Source organism: Cervus canadensis, chromosome 15 (assembly GCF_019320065.1).
Source record: "Cervus canadensis isolate Bull #8, Minnesota chromosome 15, ASM1932006v1, whole genome shotgun sequence".
NCBI classification, from domain to species: domain Eukaryota; kingdom Metazoa; phylum Chordata; class Mammalia; order Artiodactyla; family Cervidae; genus Cervus; species Cervus canadensis.
In genome coordinates, this window is record NC_057400.1 from 62,714,585 (window position 1) to 62,739,619 (window position 25,035).

A 25,035-nucleotide genomic window follows, 5' to 3' on the forward strand; every position below is an offset into this window, starting at 1 on the left:
TCCCCGACTGCGAGGCAAGACATCTCCGGGTCTCCACATCTCCCCCTCCGCCCCCACCTCGGAGGAGTCTCCCGCTCCGCGGTCGCGGGCCGCTCTGCCGCCGCCCGCGGTGACCGTCGCGTCCCCGGCCCTCGGCCGCCGCGGCGCGGCGCGGGGGGCGGCCCGCTCGCCGCGCGCTCCCACTCGCGGCCGGCCCGGCGCGGCCGTGGGTCCCGGCGGCGGCGGCGGCGGGGGAGTGCGGGGGGAGGCCGCGGGTGACAGATGCACTCCTCTGACAGCTCTCAGTATCAGCCCAGTGGCTCCCTGCCATTGGCTCAGTGCAATGGACCGGCAACGCCGCTCAATATAATAACACTCATGCCTGCCAGCAGCAGCAACTCCGAGTGCGGGCGCCGAGCGCGGGGGATGCTGCCGCCGCCGCCGCCGCCGCTGCCGCTCGGGCGGCTCCCGCTGCCCGGCTCCGCTCGGCCGCGCGGCCCGCACTGACTCGCGCGGGGCTCCTCTCTGCCTGCCCAGCCCCTCCCAGCCCGGGATCCTCCCGCGGGGCGCAGCGCCCTGAGGCGGAATCAGGGGAGCCACAGAGCCTGCTAGGCAGAGCGAGGCGAGCATGCGGGGGCGGAGGCGCCTCGGCGCGCAGGGCAGAAGCGCCGAGTGAGCCTGTCTCCGGAGGGCGTGCGAGAGAGGCGGCGGTTCGCCCTCCCGGCCGGTCCCTCACCCACCCTCCCCGGCCCCGGCGCGCTGCGGCGGCGGGCGCGGGGTGCATGGAAGCGGCGGCTGCGGCGGAGGAGGCAGCGGCTGCCCCATGGAGTGTTACTACATTGTCATCAGCTCCACGCATCTCAGCAACGGACACTTTCGCAACATCAAGGGAGTTTTCCGGGGCCCTCTCAGCAAGAACGGGAACAAAACTCTGGTAATCGCTTCTCTCCTCTCTCTCCTGTCTAAGAGGGCATTTAGAGCATTGAGGTTACTGTGAGGCTTTGGGGTGTCGCTGTTCAGTCTGGTTTACAGTATATTCGTTTCTTTATCTTGTGGGCGTGGGGTGAGAATTTGGTGTAGAAAAAGGCAGGAATCTCAGGGAAGCTGTGATCCAAGGCTTTGGTTGACACTTCCCCCAACGCTCCGGACTCTCCACCTCATTTGCACCGGTGAAAATTACCACAGTTTCTCCTTATTTGATGCAAATTGTGTTAACAGGACCTCTTATAAGAAAGAAAAGGAATAACCCTAACCCCAAGTGACCCTATAACCTCCGTCGGCTTAGGAAGCTGAAGGTGAATAGGGTTGTGGATGTCTTTATGGAGGCAGAGAGCCATGTGACTGGTGGCCCGGGGCAAGTGGCGGGATTGAGTGATGGTCTCGGAAGGAGTTTGTGTTCCGGCTGTCTCCGCAAGGACTGGCAGCAAACTTCTCCAGTGAGAAGTTGTCAGTACAGAGCTTAGCAGAGTGACTCCGGAACCCCAGGCCATCAACTTTAAGCTATTGACTCAAAAGAGGTTGTAGATGCGTGTGTGGGGTGAGCATTCTGACACAATCAGAGCCAGAAAGGAAAAACGTGCCAGACAGAGCCCGTGCAGTCCTGGAAGGTTCTCACTGGACCACAGAGCTGCTTTTTTCAGCATTCTAGTATGAAAAGGACTCCTGATTGGTGAGAAATGTGCTGAGCATTAAGATAGTACAGGGCCGCAGCTCTTACTTTTTCCTTTCACATCACCTCTTAGCTACAAAACCTCCTTGCAGAACTGATTCCCAAGTCCTCGTATTGCCTGAGAAGTATACACTTCAATAAAGGAAAAAAAGGGAAGTGTAGGGAAGGCTTATTAGGAGGGAAGACTTATTAAGCTTAGTAAGGCAGAGTAGAGCCAGAGTGAGGTGATGGTATGCAAATATATGCATCACTAAAGTCTGGTTCCTTTAGCAAGCAACACCTCCCCACCCCCACTATACAAAGTGATGATTGCCTAGCCCTGAATAAGTAGAGAAGTTTAAGGACAGACTCAATTAGTCCAAAAGTAGAGTATTCTTAACTTGCATTTCTTTATATATCTTAAAATATTGTACATAATTTAAAAAAAAAATGCGCTGTGCATGTGTTTTCCAAGAATGAAAAGTTCTCTTCTCAAGTTTTAAGTGAATTCTGACATTGATGTGATTTATTTGATTATTTTCTTTTCTCCCTTGAAATCTCTTGGACACCTTCCTCTCAGCTCATTTAAGATATAAATTAGAACCAGAGTTAGTTTATTGCGTTTATTTTTGTCTGGATAAGATTGTTTACTGTTGTTGATCAAAGAAAATACTTTTCTGTGGTCTTCCAGTGGAGTACCATACAGAGCAGGAGGCACAGGCTGAGGGAATTATGGAAAATGTTCTGGCTAGACTTAGAGAACTCAAAAATGTGTAAAGGTAATTGTTTTTTTTTTGGGGGGGGCACTTCATTTTGAAGAAAGTATGCACTGGTTTGTTTTTTAAGTCATGTTTCACTTGTGAGAAAAGACAGACTTATTGAACACGATCTCATCTCCATAATTATAATAATGGTGTAGGTAATAAAACCATGAAATAAAGTTCATAGGGAAAAAAAAAAATATTTGCCAAACCTCAACTTGTGAAAATTCTGGTAATCTTGATTCTTAAGTCAGCTTTGGGCTTCCACCAATGATTGAACTTGATTAGGCTGATATTTGTTTTATGTTTGAAGTTGATTAGTTCTTTATCACTCATGTTGACAAAAGATAGGTTAAAGTGTAGACCTGCCTGTTGTATCTTCAAATTAAGATAGATGTTTAGATGAAGCTATCTAAATTAGATGAATAAATCTAAATGTATGCAAATGTCAGAAGCAACAAATTCAGTTAAAAAGGCTTAGAAATAGGCCTATCATATTTCTCTTATTTATAGAAAATAAAAACAAATTATATGGGCTTCATAGCTAATCCTTCAACGTTGTGCTTACAAACTGCCCAAGTTTGTGTTTCCTGTGCAAGAGATTTATACTGATTGAAATGATGTAGATTTTCATATATGATTCCTCTATAATTGAAGCTATTAATTTAAAAAGTAATATATGTCATATGTTTGTTTTCTGTGTCTTTTGATGATTTGTTATTGAAGAGAATGAGACTCACACCTGTTTTTATAATAGAAGAGATTCTAAATATATTTGTAAATGAATTTTTTTAATTAAATACTTTTCTATACTTACCAAAAACTATATTCTTTACAGCAAGTAGGATGCTATGAGAGCCTATTATAAACTAAAACTTACTACAAGTTAAACACAGAAAACTGAAACTGAGATTTATCAGAAATAACAACCTTAATAAGAAACACAAGTATTATCTTACAAATGTATATGTTCCACAATTTTCATGCAAGGATTTATATTGTCATGTCATAGAGTGAAATTATGAGATCTTTTTTACCTTCTTGCCTATTTGATTTTAACATATTGTGAACTTTGCCTTTAAAAACATCATCACATTTTTGCATTTTGAAATTTGTATTACATTTAAAGAATTTTAACAATATCTCAAGTTTTTTTTTCATATTTCAGGAAAAAAAAAAATTTTACTTAAAATGTAAAATCCATTTAGGGATTTTTTTCCAAAGAAATTCCAATTATTTTCAGCAACTTGAAAGCAAATGGATATTCTGAATATTTCTAAAATTCATATTTTTTAAACATTATTTTATAGTCTTTAAAATTATTGAACTGATTTAAGATAGGCTGTAACTGTTAATACAGTGTTCTTTCATGAATTAGAAGTTTTCTATAAAGTTACTTAGAGAATATAACTCAGTGTTTAATGAAATTGATTAATTGCTTTAGTCCTAAATCCAGAATTCATATTCATACTGAGGAGATTATAAAAATGTACAGACCTTTTCAAAGGTCATATTATGTCATTCACACAGTAAATTTTTAAGGATACTTAATGACTAAGCCTATTGTTAACCTTGACCCTATTCCTGAGCCTTTAAATATACTTCTCTTCACAATTTTAACTGAAAATACACAAATCTCCATTTTGCAAGGTCTTACCTTCAAAGAAAAAGGTCACTCTACCTCTGATGATTTCTGTTGTAAACAGTATCATATCTGTGATATAGCTTTAATTCCTTGGAATAAAAAATAAGCTAATATTTTATTAGTGCTCCAGACTATGTCTAAATAATTTATGTGGTTTAATAACAGTGAATAAAGTTTACCATCCATGTATTCTCATTGTTTTTACTTAGATTATTTCAAACCACCATTGTGTATGCATTTGTTTATTGGATAAAGACATTCTCTTATATTTATATTTTGCAATTGATCCACAAAAGATTTTTTGCCCTAATTATTTAAAAATTGTAATACAAAATATTAAAATATTTTTTAAAAAATTTAAATATATATGTAATCACTTTTATTATGGAATTTGGAGTTTGTGGAACTTTGGAAATCATTACTAATTTGTTTATTGCATTGTCAGTTTGCCAGCATTTTTTTATTTCACAAGAGTTTTATGTCTGTGTAAAGACTATGAAATTCAGAAAGAAGAAGTGCTGATTTAAGGTCAAAAAGTGAGTCACTATTATAATGCAGATTTCCTGACTCTAGAAGAATTTTCTTCATGATTTTTATGCTAAATTAGAGAATCTATAGCAATTGGTACCCTAATCTCCATACTGAAAAAGAGGTGTTGGTGTTATCTATTGTTTGAGGACATTCTACTTTTCCACTTGTCTTTAGGTGTGGAGAAATAGTACCAGACTCACAGAATAGCTTAAACTCAAATTTATTTTATTTCTTATCTTCCAGTATGTGAACATGGATATTTTTTGTCTTGCCTAAACCTTGCTTCTGAAGGCTGCCCTCCATTTCCATAATATTTAGTACCAGGTTTGTTAAGAAAAGATGTATTGACTTATTAATCATTTCTAAACATATTATTATTTAGTTCATTCAGATTTACTGAGATGCTTTAATTGCAAAGCACTAGTCTAGGCACTACAGGATCTGTGCTAAGCATTATGCACTAAATATTGTGTTAAGATGTATTCATGTATGCACCTGTTCATTTTGAATGTGTTGAAAAAATATTCACAAATTTTGACAAGTTTATATGTTTCTTGTCACTCAAGATATTTTTATATATATTCATTTTGAAAGTATGAAAAATTTCTTGAATTTTTCCTTTGTGTATACAGGAACTCACTAAAATTAGATAGGTCTTTGAAATATACTATATGGACTTGTTCTCATTATAATAGTATTAAGTCATTCCCTTACACATTTCTGTATCTCCTACAGTTTATAATTTAAAAGGCTTCTGCACTCACTAAAACCCATTTATGTGGCACATTTAGGATTGTGCCTATGACTAAAGAAACAAGTTGTTAAATTCGTGCTACTGAGATGTTATCATTGTTAGATTAATATCCTCAAGAATGGTCAAGAATGAAGGTGGATTAGGGTGAATAATATATGGCTAAACTTCCCCACACTATATATATAGACTTAGTCGTATAGTCAGTTATATATTTTTTCCAAGTTTCTTTTATACTATCATGCATTCAGAGTCAAAGACCATCTTGTGTCTCACTTTCCTGAACTTAAGGTGTCATATATTCTTTGTCATACTTGTTTTTCATTCCAGCAGAGCTTTACAGCATGTGCATTTTCAGAACATATTATTGGAGTGAGGAAAATAAGATTGAAATATTGATATTATAACCTATTCAAAAATGTAAGCAGTATTTTAAGGCAAATGTTGTCAAGTAATAGCCATGATTCCAACATATCCTTTTTGGTTTATCAAATATTGTGTAAGTTATTTTTGATAATTGAAATTCAAATAGTGACACGCTATCTTGCAACCAAACTTCTCTGTTATGCAAAAGTATTTTCTAGTTGTTGATGACTTTTATTACTTTTTTGCTGAAAATACAGCAAGAGCTTTGGAGACCTCTAATCCAGAGGTTTCATATAGCTATATGCAGGACCAAATTCAGGTGGCAGAAGTAGTTTGCTGAGTATGCGCTGTGTTTTAAAGTATTTGAGCTTAAATACCATTCAAAGAGGAATACACTTCACAGTTTGCTACTGTTTATACTGTTTTTGTTTTTACTGTTATATAAGTTTATTTATCTAATTATACCATCCTGACCAATGAAGGCACTTGAATTTTCCATCCCTTGTTTAGTCTGAGAACCAAATTTTACATACAGGTAGACAGAAACATTTTCATCGTTCTATCCTTCATGGTACCAACTTTTAGGTAGACAGGCGTCTTCTGGAAAGTTTTCCACATATTCATCTTTCTGTTCTGTTTACTATATATTGGCTGGACAGCTTTACAGTATTTTCCAGATCGTATATCTAGGAATGCAATTGTAATAACTACAATATAGAAGTGTGGATTTGAAGATGATGCACATTTTGCATTTTAAAATTGCAAACTTTCACTTAGATCACTGCTGTTTTTGGTAATTTCATGTTGTTTTTTGTCTTTTAAAAAATTAATTTTGGAAGTAATTTTATTCTTTAACTTATACTTTTGATAAACATGTTTAGCTCATATAGTATACTTAGAAAATAGTTTTTGAAAGTATTATATATAGGGGAAATCATACTTTTTAATAAATGTAATCATAATACAGGCTTGAAATAATTTTCTCCAGTGATCTTATTTACCTGAGATATATTATTGAAGGCAGTTGTTGTATATAAAGAGTTTGAGTAATCCTTCCAGAGAGAAAGAAAAAATAGTCTTTTTAACCTGTAGTATACTGAAGCCAAAATTTATAACAAAGTTATTTATATCTGTCCCTTTTTTATACTGCTAATTACAATATTGCACTTCCCTTGTGGCTCAAACGGTAAATAATCTGCCTGTAATGCGGGAGACCTGAATCTACCCCTCCTGTATTCTTGGGGTTTCCCTGGTGGCTCAGACCACAATATTAATAATTTTATTAATTCTGTTCTCTAAAAATCTTCGCCTGAAACCATTTCATCTGTTTTATCTTATCTAAATTATCCTTTGCTTCTGAGAAAATTCTTAGCATGTATACAATATTGTGATTGTGTTTTCAACTGGCAAAGTTTCATTAATTTTATAAATGTGTTACACTAGACTTCCTAGCACAGTGTAAGATAAAGTGGAATTATAAATAATTAAAACTCAATCCTAGTTGTCAAAATAGCGGAGTCCATTACCTGATGTAGTACCCTGGACTCCTTCATAATGGTTTGGCACCATTAGAAGAAAGTTATATACTTTCCTAAGTGTAAGTACATTTAGTGTATTAAATGTTTATGATGACAATGCTATATTCAGATAGTAAGAAAACACTCTTTACTTACATAGCTTTAGAAAAATGAGCAATGCTGAGTGTGATGACTGGTTTTATGTGTCAACCAGAATGAAGTGAAGTGAAACAATTAATTGCTCAGGTGTGTCCGACCTTTTGTGAGCCCATAGACTGTAGCCCACAAGCTCCTCTGTCCATGGGGTTCTCCAGGCAGTAATACCGGAGTGGGTTGCTATTTCCTTCTCCAGGAGATCTTCCTGAACCAGGGATCGAACCCAGGTCTCCCGCATTGCAGGCAGATTCTTTACTATCTGAGCCACCAGGGAAGCCCTGAGTAGTAGCCAGTTATTTGATCAAAGACTAAAATCGTTGCTCTGAAGGTATTTTATAGATACAGTTAATGAAGTCTATATTTAGTTGATATCAAGTAAAGGAGATTACCATCTACAATGTGGATGGACCTCATGCAGTCAGTTGAAAGACTATAAGAGAAAAAACTGAGGTTTCCTGGTAAAGAAGACATTCTGCCTCAAGACTGCAGAATCAAATCCTGCCGTGAGTTTCTAGCCTACTGACCTGTCCTACACAAGCTCCACAAACCCACAATCAGAGTCAATCCCCAATTACTTAAAACAAAATTCTCTCTCTTTTACTCCCTCTTCCTCCTCTCCTTTGTCTCCATGTATTTTTTCCTCACCACCCCCCACACCCCTGTAACAGTTCTCTCTCCATCTTTCCTGTTGGTTCTGTTTGTCTGGAGAACCCGAAGTGGTACACTGAGAATCAGTTATTATATCTTTTATGTCGTCTCTTACAATAAGACAACTCAATATTTCAAATATAAATTGTATCCAATCCCAATTGGATTTAGTTGGAAATAGGTGAAATTGACATTGTTAAACTTTTGGGGCTTGAAATGGATAGACCTTAATGTGGAAGGAACATTTTTGTTGTTTTCTAGAGGAACATATAGTAACCTTATTTTAAATATTTTCCTGGATTACTTTGTATCCCTCAGTCCATCTCCCTGCCTTCTCCCAAAAAGTGAAAAGTGAAAGTGAAAGTCACTCAGTCATGCCCAACTCTTTGTGACCCCATGGACTATACAGTCCATGGAATTCTCCAGGCCAGAATACTGGAGTGGGTAGCCTTTCCCTTCTCCAGGGGATCTTCCCAACCCAGGGATGGAACCCAGGTCTCCTGCACTGCTGGCAGATTCTTTACCAGCTAAGCCACAGGGGAAGCCCAAGAATACTGGAGTAGGTAGCCTATCCCTTCTCCAGTGGATCTTCCTGACCCAGGATTGAACCGGGGTCTCCTGCATTGCAGGTGGATTTTTTACCAACTGAGCTATCAGGGAAGCCTACCTTCTCCCAAAAACCTTTATAAAACTGTAAAATATATTCTTATCTGTTCAACTTCAATAACTAATCATACATGCATTTATTGTACATTAAGAAATCAGGCCATCTTTAAATGAGAGAAAGTATTTTTAAACTTAATATCAAAAGTATACAGTTTGGAAACCTAAATTTAAGAAAGTTGTCTTTAATGGGTGGTTGTGTAAAATGAAGAGCTTAAATTTTATAACAAAAAAAAAATCTTCATGAAAAATATACTACCGGCCAGAAACTGCCAGAAACACCGCACTAGTTGAACCAAGCTGGACATACTGGTCCTTGTTGGAACAAGATGAACTTCATTCCAAGGGGAAGCTTGATATATCTCATGAAGAGGGAATAAGGGCGAATTTTATAGGTTTGGGGATTGTGTACGGTGCTTTTCTGAAGTTTATTAAAATACTGTTTTTATTCTGGATTGTTCTGTGAGAATGAAGGGCCAGTTCTGTGATTGGTTACCTTAATGCTTTTTCTCTAAGAGGCAAGAGGAACAGAGTTAGGGTAAAGCTGTAGTTGGTAAGGAAGCAGCTTTTGCTTGTTTTGGCTGACAGATGGGGATGTTTCATAACAAAAACAGTGTGTTGGTTTTTGTCTGTCCCCAAACACGACTGCAAAGTGGTCTTGCTTTTTCCTACTTGTCTTTGTACTCATCAGTGACCTTTGATTTAGTGGACTGTGGCATTGTGTATGTTTGATCACAGAACCATACCTTACTTTTTGAACTAAACAAGTTTGTACTTGACAGTTCCCAGGGGCTGCTCTTTTCTTTCTCAAATATGATATGGATGGCAAGGCACAACCATCAGAGGGGAATTTCAAGAAAATGAATTCCAAAGCTGGGGAGTTTTAGGGATGAAGGAAGGGAGGAGAATGATTGAAGATTACCAAGCTGGAGTGTGGACGATATTGTCCTGTGCTGGCACTTCTTAGGACGACTCTGGGAGATAAATAGTCACCGGACTCTTGAGAGAGATACAGAAGAAAGGATTTTCAAGAGAGACAAACTTCAGTGGGAGCAAAATGGTGAAGTGAAACTTCAGTGAACACTCTGAAGCTATAGAGATTTCATTGATAAGGTACCCTTCTGAATTCAAGACACCATCCAAGTGTTTTAAGACATGTAGTAATATAGAGAATTTTGTCATAAAAGAGGATGTAACATAATCCAATGGAGATTGAAGTCCAGGAAATGAAGAAAAATTTGGGAATTCTGGGGTTCTTGTGGCAACTGATATTGCTAGAAATACAGAGTAGTTTAAAATTGGTTCTGATAATCCCAGTGCAGGTAGTGATTAGCAGTGGAATGGTGAACCAGGACAGAGAGAAATCCTGTGGGAGGTACTCAAGAGTTCTTGGGCCCCTTGGATGCCTCCTTTAAGACTGAATCACGTGCATGCTTAGTCACTCAGAAGTGTCTGACTCTTTGCGAACCTATAGCCTGCTGGGCTTCTCTGTCCACGGAGATTTCTCTAGGCAATAATACTGGAGTGGATTGCCATGCCCCCTCTCCAGGGGATCTTCCCAACCCAGGGATTGAATCCCCGGTCTCTCCCACATTGCAGGCAGATTCTTTACCGTCTGAATTATACACAGGCCTATTCTGAGCCTCAGGTCTTTCTCCTGACCCTTGTTGAATTATCATGTCAAAGGGGCATTGTTAGTTCTAGTGCACAAATTTCTTTCCATATTCAGCCCCTGGCTGTGGGGGCTTGGGGAAGGTCGGTGTACTAACAGTATTTCAAGGTTACCCCATCCAAATTGCCTTGTTTTTTTTTTTTGTCCTTCAGATAGGAAACACCTAAGGAATTTGATGTGAAACAAGCAAATTTTGTTTGGAGGGAATTTCAAAAGTTGCCAAACTCATTGAATTATGGAAAAACAAGAGTTTTGGACAATAAGAAATGGAGGAGAAACTGAGACCAATTACAGAGAAAGAAGGGATTTAATGATGAGCGATTTGAACCTGATTTTACTTACAAGTGGTCAAAGACAGGAAGATGGGATATAATATGGAATTCTCTCCTTGTTTAATGAAAGGGTCTCAAGTGACATGATCTAGTCGCCTCCAAGCAAGTATCAGGGGAAATATGGTGGTTGAAATCATACTTTGTAACCAGATGGCCTTGAGCTCAAATCCTAAATAGACCCTTGTATCAATTAATAGACAGTAAGACTTTTAGTAACCAAAATCCCAAATATCAACTCTGTATCAACATAGTATTTTATATAAAATTTTTAATGCACTTAAAATATGAAACTATGTATATTTTTATATAAAGTGGCTCAAGAATGTCAAGACTAAAGACTAATTTTATTTGTATTTTTCCCTTCATTTGTAAGGTGTTTAGTGCTCCAGCCATCTACATTCTAAGTTAGAAAAAAATGAGTAAAGAGGACAGATGAAAAGTTGAATATTCTCTTTTTTTTTTTTAAAGAAGTCCTACTCAACAGTGTTTGCTTATATCTCTTTGGCTGAAGTTGTGTTATAGGACCACTCAAGTATAGGAAAGAGTGGAAACATTATTAATTAAGCCAGGCACATTGCTAAGCTCAAGAAAATAAGTGTTATGTTAATAATAATAATAAAAAAGAGGTAACTGATCAGAAAAGAGATATCTCCCACAACCTGTCACTAGCTTTATAATCTTGGTAAAGTTCACCTCTCTGTCAGTTATATTACCCTTAAATACAGATGATATTAATATCAATGCCTACCTAGGAAACAGATTTATGTATCAAATAAGATGAAGCAAGTAAAGTAATTCACTCAAGGTTTGACACTAATAAACTCCCAATAAATGAGGTTAGCTGTTGACAATATTTCATGCTGGGACATTCATATCTAGAATCTCATCTATTCAAGTCAATATGTATGAAGTGAAGTGAAGTAAAAATCGCTCAGTTGTGTCCGACTCTTTGTGACCCCATGGACTATACAGTCCGTGGACTTCTCTAAGGCCAGAATACTGGAGTGGGTAGCCTTTCCCTTCTCCAGGGGATCTTCCCAACCCAGGGATAGAACCCAGGTCTCCCACATTGCAGGCAGTTTCTTTACCAGCTGAGCCACAAGGGAAGCCCAAGAATACTGGAGTGGGTAGCGGATCCCTTCTCCAGGGGATCTTCCAGACCTAGGAATCGAACCGGGGTCTCCTGGATTGCAGGTGGATTCTTTGTCAACTGAGCTATCAGGGAAGCCCCTCAGTATGTATAAATTTACATAATTTGTACAGTTTTAGTATTGAATAGTATCAAGATTTCCTTTTTTTTTTTCCTGTTTATCCATGATACTTCTTACATATTTATCTTCACCCCAAGAGTCATAAAATCTCCCTTAAAAATGGACTGGGCTCTAAATATTCCAGTACATAAAGAAATGAAAATCTTATGAACACTTTAGATATAAGAGATTCTTTTGGCTCATAAAGTACATGACACTTATATTTTGTACTCCTAGGTTGCTAGTTCTTTAGAAAAGCTTGGAATTTCTTTTAACTCTCTTCAATAATTTCAGTAGCTATGATTCCTTTGCAATGTCTTGGATCAACTGCAGTTCTGGTGTTACAAAGTTAATATTTACACTAGGGGGCGACATAACATTTCCTCTTGCTCATATAGACAGGCGTAGTAAATAATCATGCATTAATAAATTTGTCAAAAAAAATAAATTTGTCAGCTATAGGGTTACGGCAGTTTATTAACCAAAAGTCACTTTAAGATTTTACTGACCAACACGTCAGTACGGAAATGCAAAACAGATGTGATGTATTTTCTATATAGTTTATTTGTGTACTTCCTCAAATAATTATTCTTGACCATTCTCTACTTCAGTCACATGAGATACATGTAGTAACATGGAGCTAGCATAGCCTTGATGTCTAACCATGCCTGTTATATTATCACTCTTGGCTGTGAAAGTGTCAGTTTTCATTTTTGAATTTGATATTTTTGGTTTCTTCTAAGTACCTCCAACCTACTAGATTTATGATTCTTAACACCCCATTTATGTCATAATTATCTTACAAGCAGTTGTTATAGTTAATATGTAATTAAATTTTATTGACATTTTCAGGGACTGCATTATTAAGCAGAATGAAAGTGGACTATGATGACCATTATTTGTTAAAACAAAAATAGCTATAGCACAAAATAAAAAAAAATATGTGAAATTGTGAAATCTAACTGTTAATTTCATGACTGACACATGATATTAGAGAATAGTTAAAAAATATCTGAGGCTCAAGTTTCCCAGCTCTACTAAAACTTAATGGAGTTTCCTCCATAGAAATTGGGATTAGGTTTCCTAGGGAAAACGTACACATTGCATGAAATAACACAAACTGTTCTGCTTGTGTTAGTAATCATTGTGAAATTATTGATACAACATGAAAGATGCATTGTTATGGATCAAGATTTAGAGGAGTTGATACTATGATATGTGCTACTACTCAAAAACTTCCAAGGTTTTTTTTAGGTAGAATAATATTAATGAAATTTCAGATGTTGCATGTTACATATTGCTGTCCTGGAAAGCCACATTTAAGACAATCTGTTAGCCTGTTACTCCACAGATAGGGTTCATGACCTAAATAATAGTCATAGTAATAATAATAATGAATCAAAACAAGTTGATCCTCTTTGTACAGTGCCTAACATAGCTGTAAGCATGATTTGATGATGTAAGGAAAAAACTACAGAGATTATCGTTTACTTATAATGTTAAATTATTTTAATTAAAATGCTGTATCAATAATTCAGTTTACATATGCTATACTATGAGTAATTATTCACCTTATAGGCATTAAACATGCCAACTATTTTGACTTATTAATAAAGTGCCAATACAATTATGTCAGCTATAGAAACTATAGGTCTTGTGAGAAATCCTTCTCTTTTCTCAGTACCTTGCATAAAATAAGTACAATATCTATTCTTGGACACAGGCAAAATAGACATGTTCACACAGGGTAAAGTCAAACACACACCTGCTCTTTCTCTCTCTCTCTACCCCCCTAACCGCTCCCTGCCTCCTTCCTTCTCTCTTTCTCTCTAACTCCTCTCTTGCTACACCCTCATTGTATTCTAGATGAACAGAGAGCATATTGTTTTTCCAGTTTCAGGTTGTCTGCATGTTTGTTTCTAAGGCAGCGCATAGAATTCTACTAGCAGTTCTGGCCAGATCCAGACAGCAAAATGATGATTTACTTGAAAAGCAATTGAGAATTCCCCTTCTCCCCACCTCAGCCACCAGATATAATATCAGAGATCTGAAAATAATGCTGGAAAGCTTTTGAGAAATCTGAAGCAACTTAATGGCCAACATTCCACTGGATGGCCACAATCCTAGGAATTAAAAATAAATAGAGAGAGGTGGCTTCCCAGGTGGTGCAGTGGTAAAGAATCTACTTGCCAATACAAGAGATGCAGAAGACACAGGTTTGATCCCTGGGTTGGGAAGATCCCATGGAGAAGGAAATGGCAACCTGCTCCAGTATTCTTGCCTGGAAAATTCCATGGGCAGAGGAGCCTGACTGGTGGGCTACAGTCCATGGGGTCGTGAGTTGGACATCACTGAGTACACACATATGCAGACACAAAGAAGGAGAGAAGGAGAGAGAGACAGAGAAAGAGAGAGAAAGGGGGGAGAAAGAAAGAAAGAAAGGAAAAAGGAAGGAAGGAAGGGGCAGAAAGAAGATCATTAGTTCTTTTTTAGGCAATAGAGAATATAAGTGAATATATGAATGCATATCAGTTTGAATAATTAGATGATGGTACATTCAGATTTTCCTGGGGTTATCCCAGTTTAGATAGTTGTCCTGGTAATGGCACTGCCTTTAATTCTTAGAATTATTCTGACTTGGATGATAATCTGTATGGTCATCCTGCTAAATAGAGAAACATTTCGAGTGACAGGAATCTGCCTAGATTGTTTCTTCATTCTCCATCCTGGCTTGACACCCACTTTCCTTTACGATCTGTTGGTTCTTATGAGAATGTTACCTACAGATGTGTTTAATGTTCTGCTTTGCTGTTTTTCCACAGTGATATGGAATCAACAATAAGAATATGCAGTGATAAAAGGAATGTAGTTATTCCTTCTCCCCACCTTTTGGCAGTCTGAGTTTAGCCGCATCATGGAAGAAGGGCTATTCAGAGGCAGGATGATGTGCAGGCACAGGGTCACGGGGAGATGGCTTGCAGCAGCTTCAGTAGAGTGAAGCGGAGAAGGGAGCCACAGTGGGCTTCCAGTGGCCACATAGCAGCCAAGCCTTGTCTGTGAAAAGTTCCTGGGACTGAAGATCCAGTTGCAGTGTTCCAAGCTATTTTAGTGGCAGAATTTTGCCCAAACATTGCCAGTTTTGGTTCCTCAACAAGCCTTCTTCAACAGGGTTACCTTTGAATCTGTCAGCTACCTAATAGTCTTCCAATAAATGTATCTTACGCTTCATTTCATGAGTTAATTTTGGTTATTTTTAGCCAAGAAACCTGACTAGAATTAGGACAACTGTAGAACTGCAGGGTTTTGCTTTTTTTTTTTTTTTTTTCCCCAGGATATGAAACATTTTGCTGGGTTTTACATCTAGAGCATTTTGACAGTGTTTCACTCTCTCCTCTGCTTCTGATCACTCTCCTTCCTTTTTTTAAAAAATAATTATTATGGAATATTTAATTGTTATTCAGGTTTGCCTGGGATAATCCCAGGAAATAGTGAGACTTTTGTTTAAATTCTGGGTGTGTAGCATGGGCCAGTTATTTAACATCTTCTGTTTCTATAACTAAATCTGTGTCTAAAAATAACAAAAGTTGTAATTCATCTAGCTCCTGATGTATAGCAAATGTTATTTTAACCATGGGTTTCCCTGGTGACTAAGATGGTAAAGAGTATGCCTACAATGCAGGAGACCTGGGTCTGATCCCTGGGTTGGGAAGATCACCTGGAGAAGGAAATGGCAACCTACTTGACTGGAAAATCCCGTGAGCAGAGGAGTCTGGCAGTTTACAGTCCATGGGGTTGTAAAGAGTTGGACACGACTGAACGACTTCACTATTTTAACCATGTTGCATAAATTATATATAATTTCTGATGAAATGCTTTAAAATGGGTACATGTGAACAGGACTGTTTTAAGGGTAAAATAATATAAGGGAATTCTCTGCTTCAGTGACTGGCACATAATCAAAGTTATTATTTTTACCATTACTGATACTTAAAGAAGACATATTTTTCCTCCTTTCCAAAGCCAATACATGGACTTCTGCTTTTCAGACAGAACATGAGAGATGCCAAATAAAAGAGAATAAAGGTACTTTAGGGAGTCCAATGAAAGATGGGCCAGATAATTGATTATAAAATTTGGCATTTATATATGGCCTATGAGTGAATCGCCTATTTTATCCTTTGCAGGAAAACTGAAGACCTGTGGTATACAGATACCAAACTAGGTGATCATAATTGACACCTGAAGATTTGCAAAATAACATCCTGGACTTCACTTCATAACTATTAAATCTTAAGATCAATGGTGAGGTCCAGGAATCTAGGTTTCCTAAGAGCCACAGATGACTTTCACTGTCCTAGAATAAACCGCATCTGGTTAGGTATCAATGGTCTTGTTCCAGAAGGATGCTTGGATGTCACACATTCACACTTAGTGTGAGAGATGAGGCCCTGTTCTCCTCTGCCCTTTCTTAGTTTCTCTGCCCAACACGCCTCTTCATCCTGCCCCTGCCTTCAAGTAGTCCTTTGGAAAGCTAGTAAAAATGCATTTGTTTCACTGTAAAGAAAAATGACACTACTAAAAAAGTTTAGGTACAAAATAACTAAAGGGCATAATCTTAAAATTTAATAGAGTACATCTACAGAAGGGACTAAAATGTGACTCTATGTTGTAAGCAGAAAAAATGTCTGGTTCTAGGTTCTGCCTCATGAGACAATTTAGTTAACTTGGCCAATTTCCTTTTCAACTATGTTTTCAATATATTATTTCATGTAGAAATTAAGGGTAATAACGCATTTCATGCTTTTTTAAAATTATTGTTTTAAGTAGCAAAGGAAGTGGTTGAGCTAGTAAACGTATAAACATGAGGCAGTTTACAAAATAAAAAGATGCAAAGGTAAATAGTTTTATGAAATACAGGGTGATCCCATGTACTTTTATGAGAAGTATATTAAAGATTTAACACTGATAAGAAAGTGAAAGTGAAGTCGCTCAGTTGTGTCCAAGTTTTTGCAACCCCGCAGACTGTAGCCCACCAAGCTCCCCCGTCCATGGGATTTTCCAGGCAAGAGTACTGGAGTGGGTTGCCATTTCCTTCTCCGGGGACCTTCCCAACCCAGGGATCAAACCTGGGTCTCCCACATGGTAGGCAGACGCTTTTTCTGTCTGAGCCACCAGGAAAGTAAAATCATATATCCTAATTACATCCTTATTGTCAGATGATACACCTCAATGACTTTTGAGATTCAAATTCAATAGCATATTTTATTTACAAACTTTGGTATTCTTATTGTTTATATATATGGGATTACCATTTATCATTTTTTTAGAATTTTGTTTGTAATGTGATTATGATACCATCAGAATCAATTTCTACAATAGCAACTATGTAATTGTCAGTTATTTAATATAGTTTGATAGGTCATCTAAGTGTCTTTGATTAACCTTATCCAAGTCATGTTTTCAAATTGTATTTTCAAATCCTAAGAAGAAATCATCTCATTTAATGAAAGTTTTCAGTTTTTGAGCACTTATTAAAATATTTCATTTAATTATTTCAGCAATTCTTTAATTTGGTATTGTTACAATTGTGACTTATAAATGAGAAGATTTAGTTTTTAGAACTTATCAAGGTCCTCTAAGTTGTTTTAAATTCATAGCTGTCTTGTGAACACTATGGAGAATGGATCTGAACACTAAGATTTAACATATGTATGTCCATGTCTATTCCATTTTGTTTAGTTTAGCACAGAAATAATGAATACCTCATTTTTATATTCTAGAATTTATGGCTATGCCAGTTATAGAGATTCAGAATTAGGAAATGTATATATAAATCCATAACTATTTTCCCCAAATATCATGGCTTTATTTAAAAAAAAATATGTTTATTCTATCTGCTTTCCTATTTTTATTCAGTGTCTGGACCTTTAATTAAAATTTGCATTACTGCCCATTTGCTTACCACTAGTGTTCAATGAAGACAATTTAATGTTCCTTTTTCTTTATAGGTAACAGAAGAGAACTAGTTAATTAGACTAAATAATTTGTGTCAAATGGTGTGTTTCTATGTACATTACATAGTGCACCAAGGCAGGAAAAAAGATACTTTTAACTAAAATTATTATTTTAGTAAAATTCAAGGCTTAGGATATTTTTTATATTTTCAATTCACTTTGAAATTTCTTCCCCCAGCTTTGTTCATTTTTAGTGTTTGAAATCTTCTATTTACTAACTATTAAAAGTAATAAAAGTTCTCAAACTAAAGCAGATGATAAATTATTTGCAAGTTATTTATAGCTGAGAGAGCACCATCATACTCCAGCATACGTTATTGGGTTTTTCCTTTATAGAAATAAGATAAGCTGTACATTTTTTAATCACTGGGCTTTGCAGCACACATTTGTAGAGGGCTGGCTTTCAGGTTTAGACAGTTCATAATGTGTAGGTTATCCTCTCATCTTTCTCAGAAGATTATTTTCAGGGAGAGTGCAAGAAAATGAAAAGATCTGAAAGCTTTTAATATATTTTTTTGGTAAAATGCTGGTGCTTCTAAATTTATTTGCCCTTAATTGCTGGCTGTGTTGCAGAGGAGAGGAACAGGGAGTGGGAGGGGCAATGAGGAGAGCACCTTGTCGTGTGTGAACAGAAAGGAGCCTTTGAGCAGCCCTTTGGTACAGTTTGTAAAGAGCCTTCTGCTCTATCCTCACCAGTCTGACCTGACTAACTAAACGCTGTGTGTGTGTGTGTGTGTGTGTGTGTGTGTGTGTGTTCAAGATAAAAACTTAAAATGTAGATACAAGCTATTCTGGAGTATCTGGGACCTGAAGAGAACAGGAATATTTTTAAGGATTAAGGTGGTCTTTATGCTGAGAAAATATTATAGGAACTTTTGGCTCTAGAGAATAAAGGAAGTCAATCTAATTCATTACAAAACAGAAGCTAAAAACAAAAACTGTATGACTTAAAATCCCTACATCACATTTCTGGTAAGGTCATAAGTTCTGTTCAGTTCAGTTGCTCAGTCATGTCTGATTCTTTGCGACCCCGTGGGCTGCAGCATGCCAGGCCTCCCTGTCCATCACAAACTCCCGGAGCCTGCTCAAACTATGTCCATTGAGTCGGTGATGCCATCCACCCATCTCATCCTCTGTTATCCCCTTCTCCTCCTGCCTTCAATCTTTCCCAGCCTCAGGGTCTTTTCCGAGGAGTCAGTTCTTCGCATGAGGTGGTCAAAGTATTGGAGCTTCAGCTTCAGCGTCAGTCCTTCCCCTGAATATTCAGGACTGATTTCCTTTAGGATTGACTGGTTTGATCCCCTTGCAGGCCAAGGGATCCTCAAGAGTTTTTTCCAACACCACAGTTCAAGAACATCAATTCTTCAGCACTCATATTTTATGTAAATATGTAAGGTCATATTTTCTGTAAATATGTAAGGTTGTATTTTATGTAAATATGTATTTGTAATATAGAAAGCATATGATTTTTAATCAGGCAGGTACCATGATTTCTGCCATTTTGTAATACTTATGAAGAATTGAAGAGAATCTATAGATCTTTACAGAGATTATGAAAGCTTATGAGTACTTCAGTCTAATTTTGTCCTAAGTTGTGTTACAGTAACAATCACAATAAGTGGTATCTATTTATATGTTTTTATAACAATAATGCTATAAGCCTTTACATTTTACAAAGAATATTATAACTGAGAGTTCAGTTAAGTATACAATGCCAATTTTAGAAATTACTAGCAAAATACATGTTCTTCATTCTACCCTTTAAAGTGTTCATGATTAAGTCTATACTTAATAACAAAACATATCTCAAATTAGAAATTAAATATACATTTCCAAAAGTAAGTATTCCTGGGCAAATAAATATTGTAGCTTTTATAAATTTTAATTTTATATCATAATTTTATAGGTTTGACAGAATCAATAGTGAATACTTTTTTAATAAATTGATAATACAAACTATTAAAGACAGTTTGTACAAAAGCATATGGAGAACAGAATAATTGCATTTAATCATAAGTTACTATCTATGAATCCTTCATACCTATTTTGTGTACCAAATATTTCACACAATGAAATTAGAATTCATTAACTTTAATATAAATTCAGAGGGACAAATTGTGTGGCAGAGATTTCTACAAATATAAAGTAAAATACACTGCTTTATTTTCTATTAAATAAATTGGCTCATAAAGATAAAAATTGCTGTTTTTCCATATTGATTCACAAAAGAGAGGAAGGGACAGCTGCAATTTTCAATGAAAGGAAGACTGTCTGTGAAAATAAGATTGCATTTTGCCAATAGGGAGGAAGCTAAGTGATTTGATTTTTATTTTAGCAATTGTCTCTCATTAAAAATTAGCAAATGTACTCATGTGTTTATTCATCAAATATGAATTAAACAGAGTGGTAACATGATCTGATGATTTTCCTTTTCTCCTGTAGTAGTTGCTTAGTCATCAGGGTGTGGAATCACACCTATTCTCCTTGCTTGAGCCTGATTAAAGTTATCCTCAAGGAGAGTATCACAAGATAAGTGGAGAGACAAGAAAAGAGATTTCAAATAAAAGATGCAAAATAGTAATTAAAATGAGAAGTAATAAATAATCTGCAGAGAAGAGTTGTAATTATTGTTGTGTCATAATTACTTGATCCAGTTCATTAGCTATAAACATGAACACCCTACAGATATTTTATAATTTCAGAATCCAAGGAAAAAGGCAGATTATTATTTTCAATTATAGTAGATATTTAAAAAGAAGTAGATGTCATTGATTTCACAATTGAATGTTTGGATTTTAGTGGATTTATTTTTCTATAAATTTAACTTCTTGTTATCAAGAACAAGAATAGATTATTGGCACATGAGTAGGTAGTTAATTGATAGATAGACACAGACTAATATACATTGCTATTAATTTATGTTAGTTTTGAAACTTTAGAAAATTAGAAAGTAAATATCATACATACATATATAAAATACTCTTGAAATTTTGTTATATTTTCCCAGACATTTTTCCTATATCTAACTACTTAGAATCATTTAGAAAAGCTACTTTCCAGATTAAATATTTTCTTTCTATTTTTAGCAATGCTATCAGATAATTTTTTAAAATATTTAGATACTTAGGATCGAAATTTAGAGCCCTGACAATTTCTAGTAAAATACATTACAAACTTGTGTATTAGTGTCAGTAACAAATTATTTTCCATTCATCTGCATTAAATGCTGAGTGTATTGTCCATATAATTTGCATAGATTGTATATCTTTCATCTATATATTTAGATGGTTAAGTTGGCATAAGTCAAAGAGAATTGGATTTAGAATTTGAAGACTGAGTTCCTGTCTAGTTAAGTAAGACTTAGTTTCTGGGTAATTATGTATGATGCTTAAAAAATAGTTTATCTTCTCTGGGGGTACATATATATATATTCATTTATTCCTATCTTTCTGCAATACAATTGATTACCTCTGTGTGTCAGATTCTGCACTCACCATTAATACAATGGAAGGCAATAAAGACTTGGTTCTTTGCTTCTAAAACTGTGTAATGCAGTGGTCTTTAGAGTGGGTGGCATGCACCCTAGAAAGTGTGCAATATATTATACTTTATAGGGAACAAGTGGAAATGTGAAAAATAATCTTTATATTTGTGATTGTCTCAGTTAAAATGTTTTTTATAATGTTTTATTCTGTGTAGAAATGCATGTTTATATTCGTATATCAGCTTGAAAGTCTTTTGTTATAGGATTGTACTTGATAGCAAATTCAGAGACTGGATTAGTATAAGGAAAAAGAGTTGAATGAAATAAAACATTTTATTATAGCCAAAGACTGTGTCATTTTTAAAGAAAAATTGTAATGTTGTTTGCCTTGGACATTATGAAATATCACACTTTCGATGCCCCCTGTAGTTTTACCTTGAGCATCAAATTTGTACATGGTATGTTCTAGACACATTTCCAAGAAATTTGTTTGAATTAACATATTTAATCTTCACAGCAACCCTATTTGGAAGGTGTTCTGATTTTTTTTTTTTTTTTTTTTGGTGTTCTGATTTTTATCTAACTTAAAAGTGTCACTGAAATTCAAGTAATCTGTCTTAAGAACAAGAGCTCATATTCACTGTGGTAGCCTGTCTCTCACATGTGAAATTCATTGATAGAGTGCAATAATAATAACAGATCTGGAAATAAGTATGCTGTTAGTAGTTTAAATCTATTTTTCATTATTTTCATATTTATATTATGTCATAAGATAGGCAGTCTTTCTTCTTATGACGTACATCTTTTCCCACAGAACAATGTATAGCTTTCTGATTGTACTTTTTAAAAATGCTGTTTGAATAGTCATCAGATATTGAGTCAAATTGGAACCTTACAACGTGCTGAGCACCGCATCAGGACCTGGAAAAATGGAGCCTGTTGAGATAAATTCTTACACCAACAGGAACCTCACTTTGCACTGAATATTAATACAATACAATATTTAAAATTATATGTAAAATGCTGAACGAAAAACCTGCCTCTCTCCTTCAATAAAATTTCACCTTATTTATTAAAACTGATTTATATTATATATTCTAGTCACAGAGTCATGTCCAACTCCTTTGCGACCCCATAGATGGTAGCCCTCCAGGATCCTCTATCCATGAGGTTTTCTAGGCAAGAATACTGGAGTGGGTTGCTTTTTCCTTCTCCAGTGTTATATTTTATTATACTATGTTATATTGTGAAAGAAAGTGAAAGTACAGTCGCTCAGTTGTATCCAACTCTATATGACTCCATGGATTGTAGCCTACCAGATTCCCCGTCCACAGAATTTTCCAAGTAAGAGTACTGGAGAGGGTTGCCATTTCCTTGTTCAGGGTGCCTTACCAACCCAGGGATCGAACCTGGGTCTCCCTCATTGCAGGTCAACACTTTATTGTATAAGCCATCAGGGAAGCCCCATGTTATATTATATATATATATATATATATATATGTATGTGTATATATATATACTTTTATATATATACTTTGGGGTATATCAAACTTATTTTGGTTTTTATGTCAATTTCAACAGTACATAATCTATTATTAAATTAGTGTTTAGGTTGCTTTCAGAACGCACTGATCATTTTGTATATTTCGTATTAAAACCAAATATAAATAAGTGTGTTATATGGGTGAAGTAATAAGTACCTATGGTGGGTTAGGTGCTAGAAATGTAGTGGTGAGCAAAAGTAAACAAGTTCCCTGCCGTCATGAAACTTACAGTCTGGCAGGGAAGGTGGGTGTTGATCACTGAGTGTGTTATTCTAGGTTGCTTGAACTGCCATAACACAGAACCACAAACTGCGTGGCTTGTAACAACAGAAGTTTATTCTCACCGTTAGAGGCCAGAAGTCAGAAATCAAGGTATTGGCAGGGCTGTGCTCCTCTGAACTCTAGGAAGACTCTTCCGTCCCTCTTGTAGCTCCTGGTAGCTTCAGGTAATGTCTAGTTTGTAGCAGCAGGACTTCAGTATTTGCCTTTATCTTCACATGATATCTTTGTTTCTGTGTATATACGCCTCTGTCAATCTTCAATTGACATTCTTCTTGTGAGTCTTTGCTTCTTTTCCTATAAAACACAGGTCATTCTTGGATTAAAAGCTCAACTTGTTCTGTTTCAGTCATCTTGAATAATTACATCTGTAAAGATCCTATTTCCAAATAAGGTTGTTATGAGATGTTGAGAGTTAGGACTTCAATGTATCTTTTTGAAGAATAGAGTTCGGTCCATGATACTTATCACTGCAAACTGCCTTAAGTGCCATGAAGGAAAAGTACAGGCAGAATGAGAGCATGTGCAGTGGGGTATGGATCTGGGGTGGAATATAAGGAAGCCTGGGATTCAATCAGAGAAATCAGATGAGTGTGTGACTTTTGGAGAGAGGAAGATCATCATCTTTAAGGAAACCAGTATGACTAGAGGTTGAGGACTTGGTGAGGAGTTGGTGAAGGTGAGACAATGTTGTTTTGTTCAGTTGCTAAGTTGTGTCTGACTCTTTTGTGGCCCCATGTACTGCAGCTTGCCAGGCTCCTCTGTCCATGGGATTTCCCAGGCAAGAATACTATAGTGGGTTGTCATTTCCTTCTCCAGGGGATCTTCCTGACCCAGGGATTGAACCTATGTCTCCCTCACTGGCAGGAGGATTCTTTACACTGAGCTACCAGGGAAGCCCAGGTGAGAAACTAGCTGTGCATAAATCAAGAAAATGTAAAATTTGGGTATTTTTATGAAGGTGAGCTGAACAAATGATCTGACTCCTTTTTTAAAATACTGATTCAGCTCAGTGTTGGAAAAGATAGCATGGGGTGGATACAGGAATGGATGCTGATGTACCAGCTAAGAGGCGGTTGCAGAAGTCTAAGCTAAAATAGCTTGGATTTAAAGAATATATATATTCTGCAAGATGTGTATAGATTTAAGATATATATATACACACACACACAGACACACACACACTAAATGAAATCAGCAGGATATATAACAAATGGTATGTGAGAAATGAAATCAAATGATATGCTGAGATGCTCCTAACTTACTCTCTTATAGCATGTACAAGTGTGAGTACCATTCACTAGCCTAAGGGGTAGTGATATAAATATTGTAAGTGTGTTTTTAGACATGTTGAACAAGAAGTGCTTTTCACAGATATTTCAGACATGCAATTAGACATACGGATTTAGATGTCACAAATAAGGTCAGGGTGAGGAGATATATGTTGGTATTAACTGGTCATTTTTTCATCATTCCAGTTTTTTGTGCTTTCCTATCTCTACCTGAGGACCCGGGCTGGGATTTAGAAAGGACTTACAATATGCACTATTGAATAATCTCTGGACACAAAGCTAGACCTTTACTTCTTCAATGAAGTAAATTCCACCATCATTATACATTTTCAATAGAAAAGAGAATTCTGCTGTTTTTTCTACTTTGAGTTGTAAGTTGACACTTCTTAAATTCATTGTATTCTTATTCATTTTTTAAAATTCATTTTATTATTCATTTTATTAAATTCTAAACTAGACAATTTGATGTCTATCCATGGACATTTGTTTATGCTGTATCTGTA

General features: G+C 36.5%; 1 protein-coding gene across 1 annotated transcript in view; it reads left to right on the forward strand.

Moving 5' to 3' along the window:
* The first annotated feature begins 201 nt into the window (after positions 1–201).
* ZNF804A (zinc finger protein 804A) overlaps positions 202–25,035 on the forward strand; it is a 317,322-nt gene continuing 292,488 nt past the window's right edge. Inside the window, exon 1 of the mRNA XM_043488322.1 lies at positions 202–913. Coding sequence (XP_043344257.1) covers positions 803–913 — 111 coding nt within the window. The 5' untranslated portion in view covers positions 202–802. The remainder of the gene's footprint in view (positions 914–25,035) is intronic.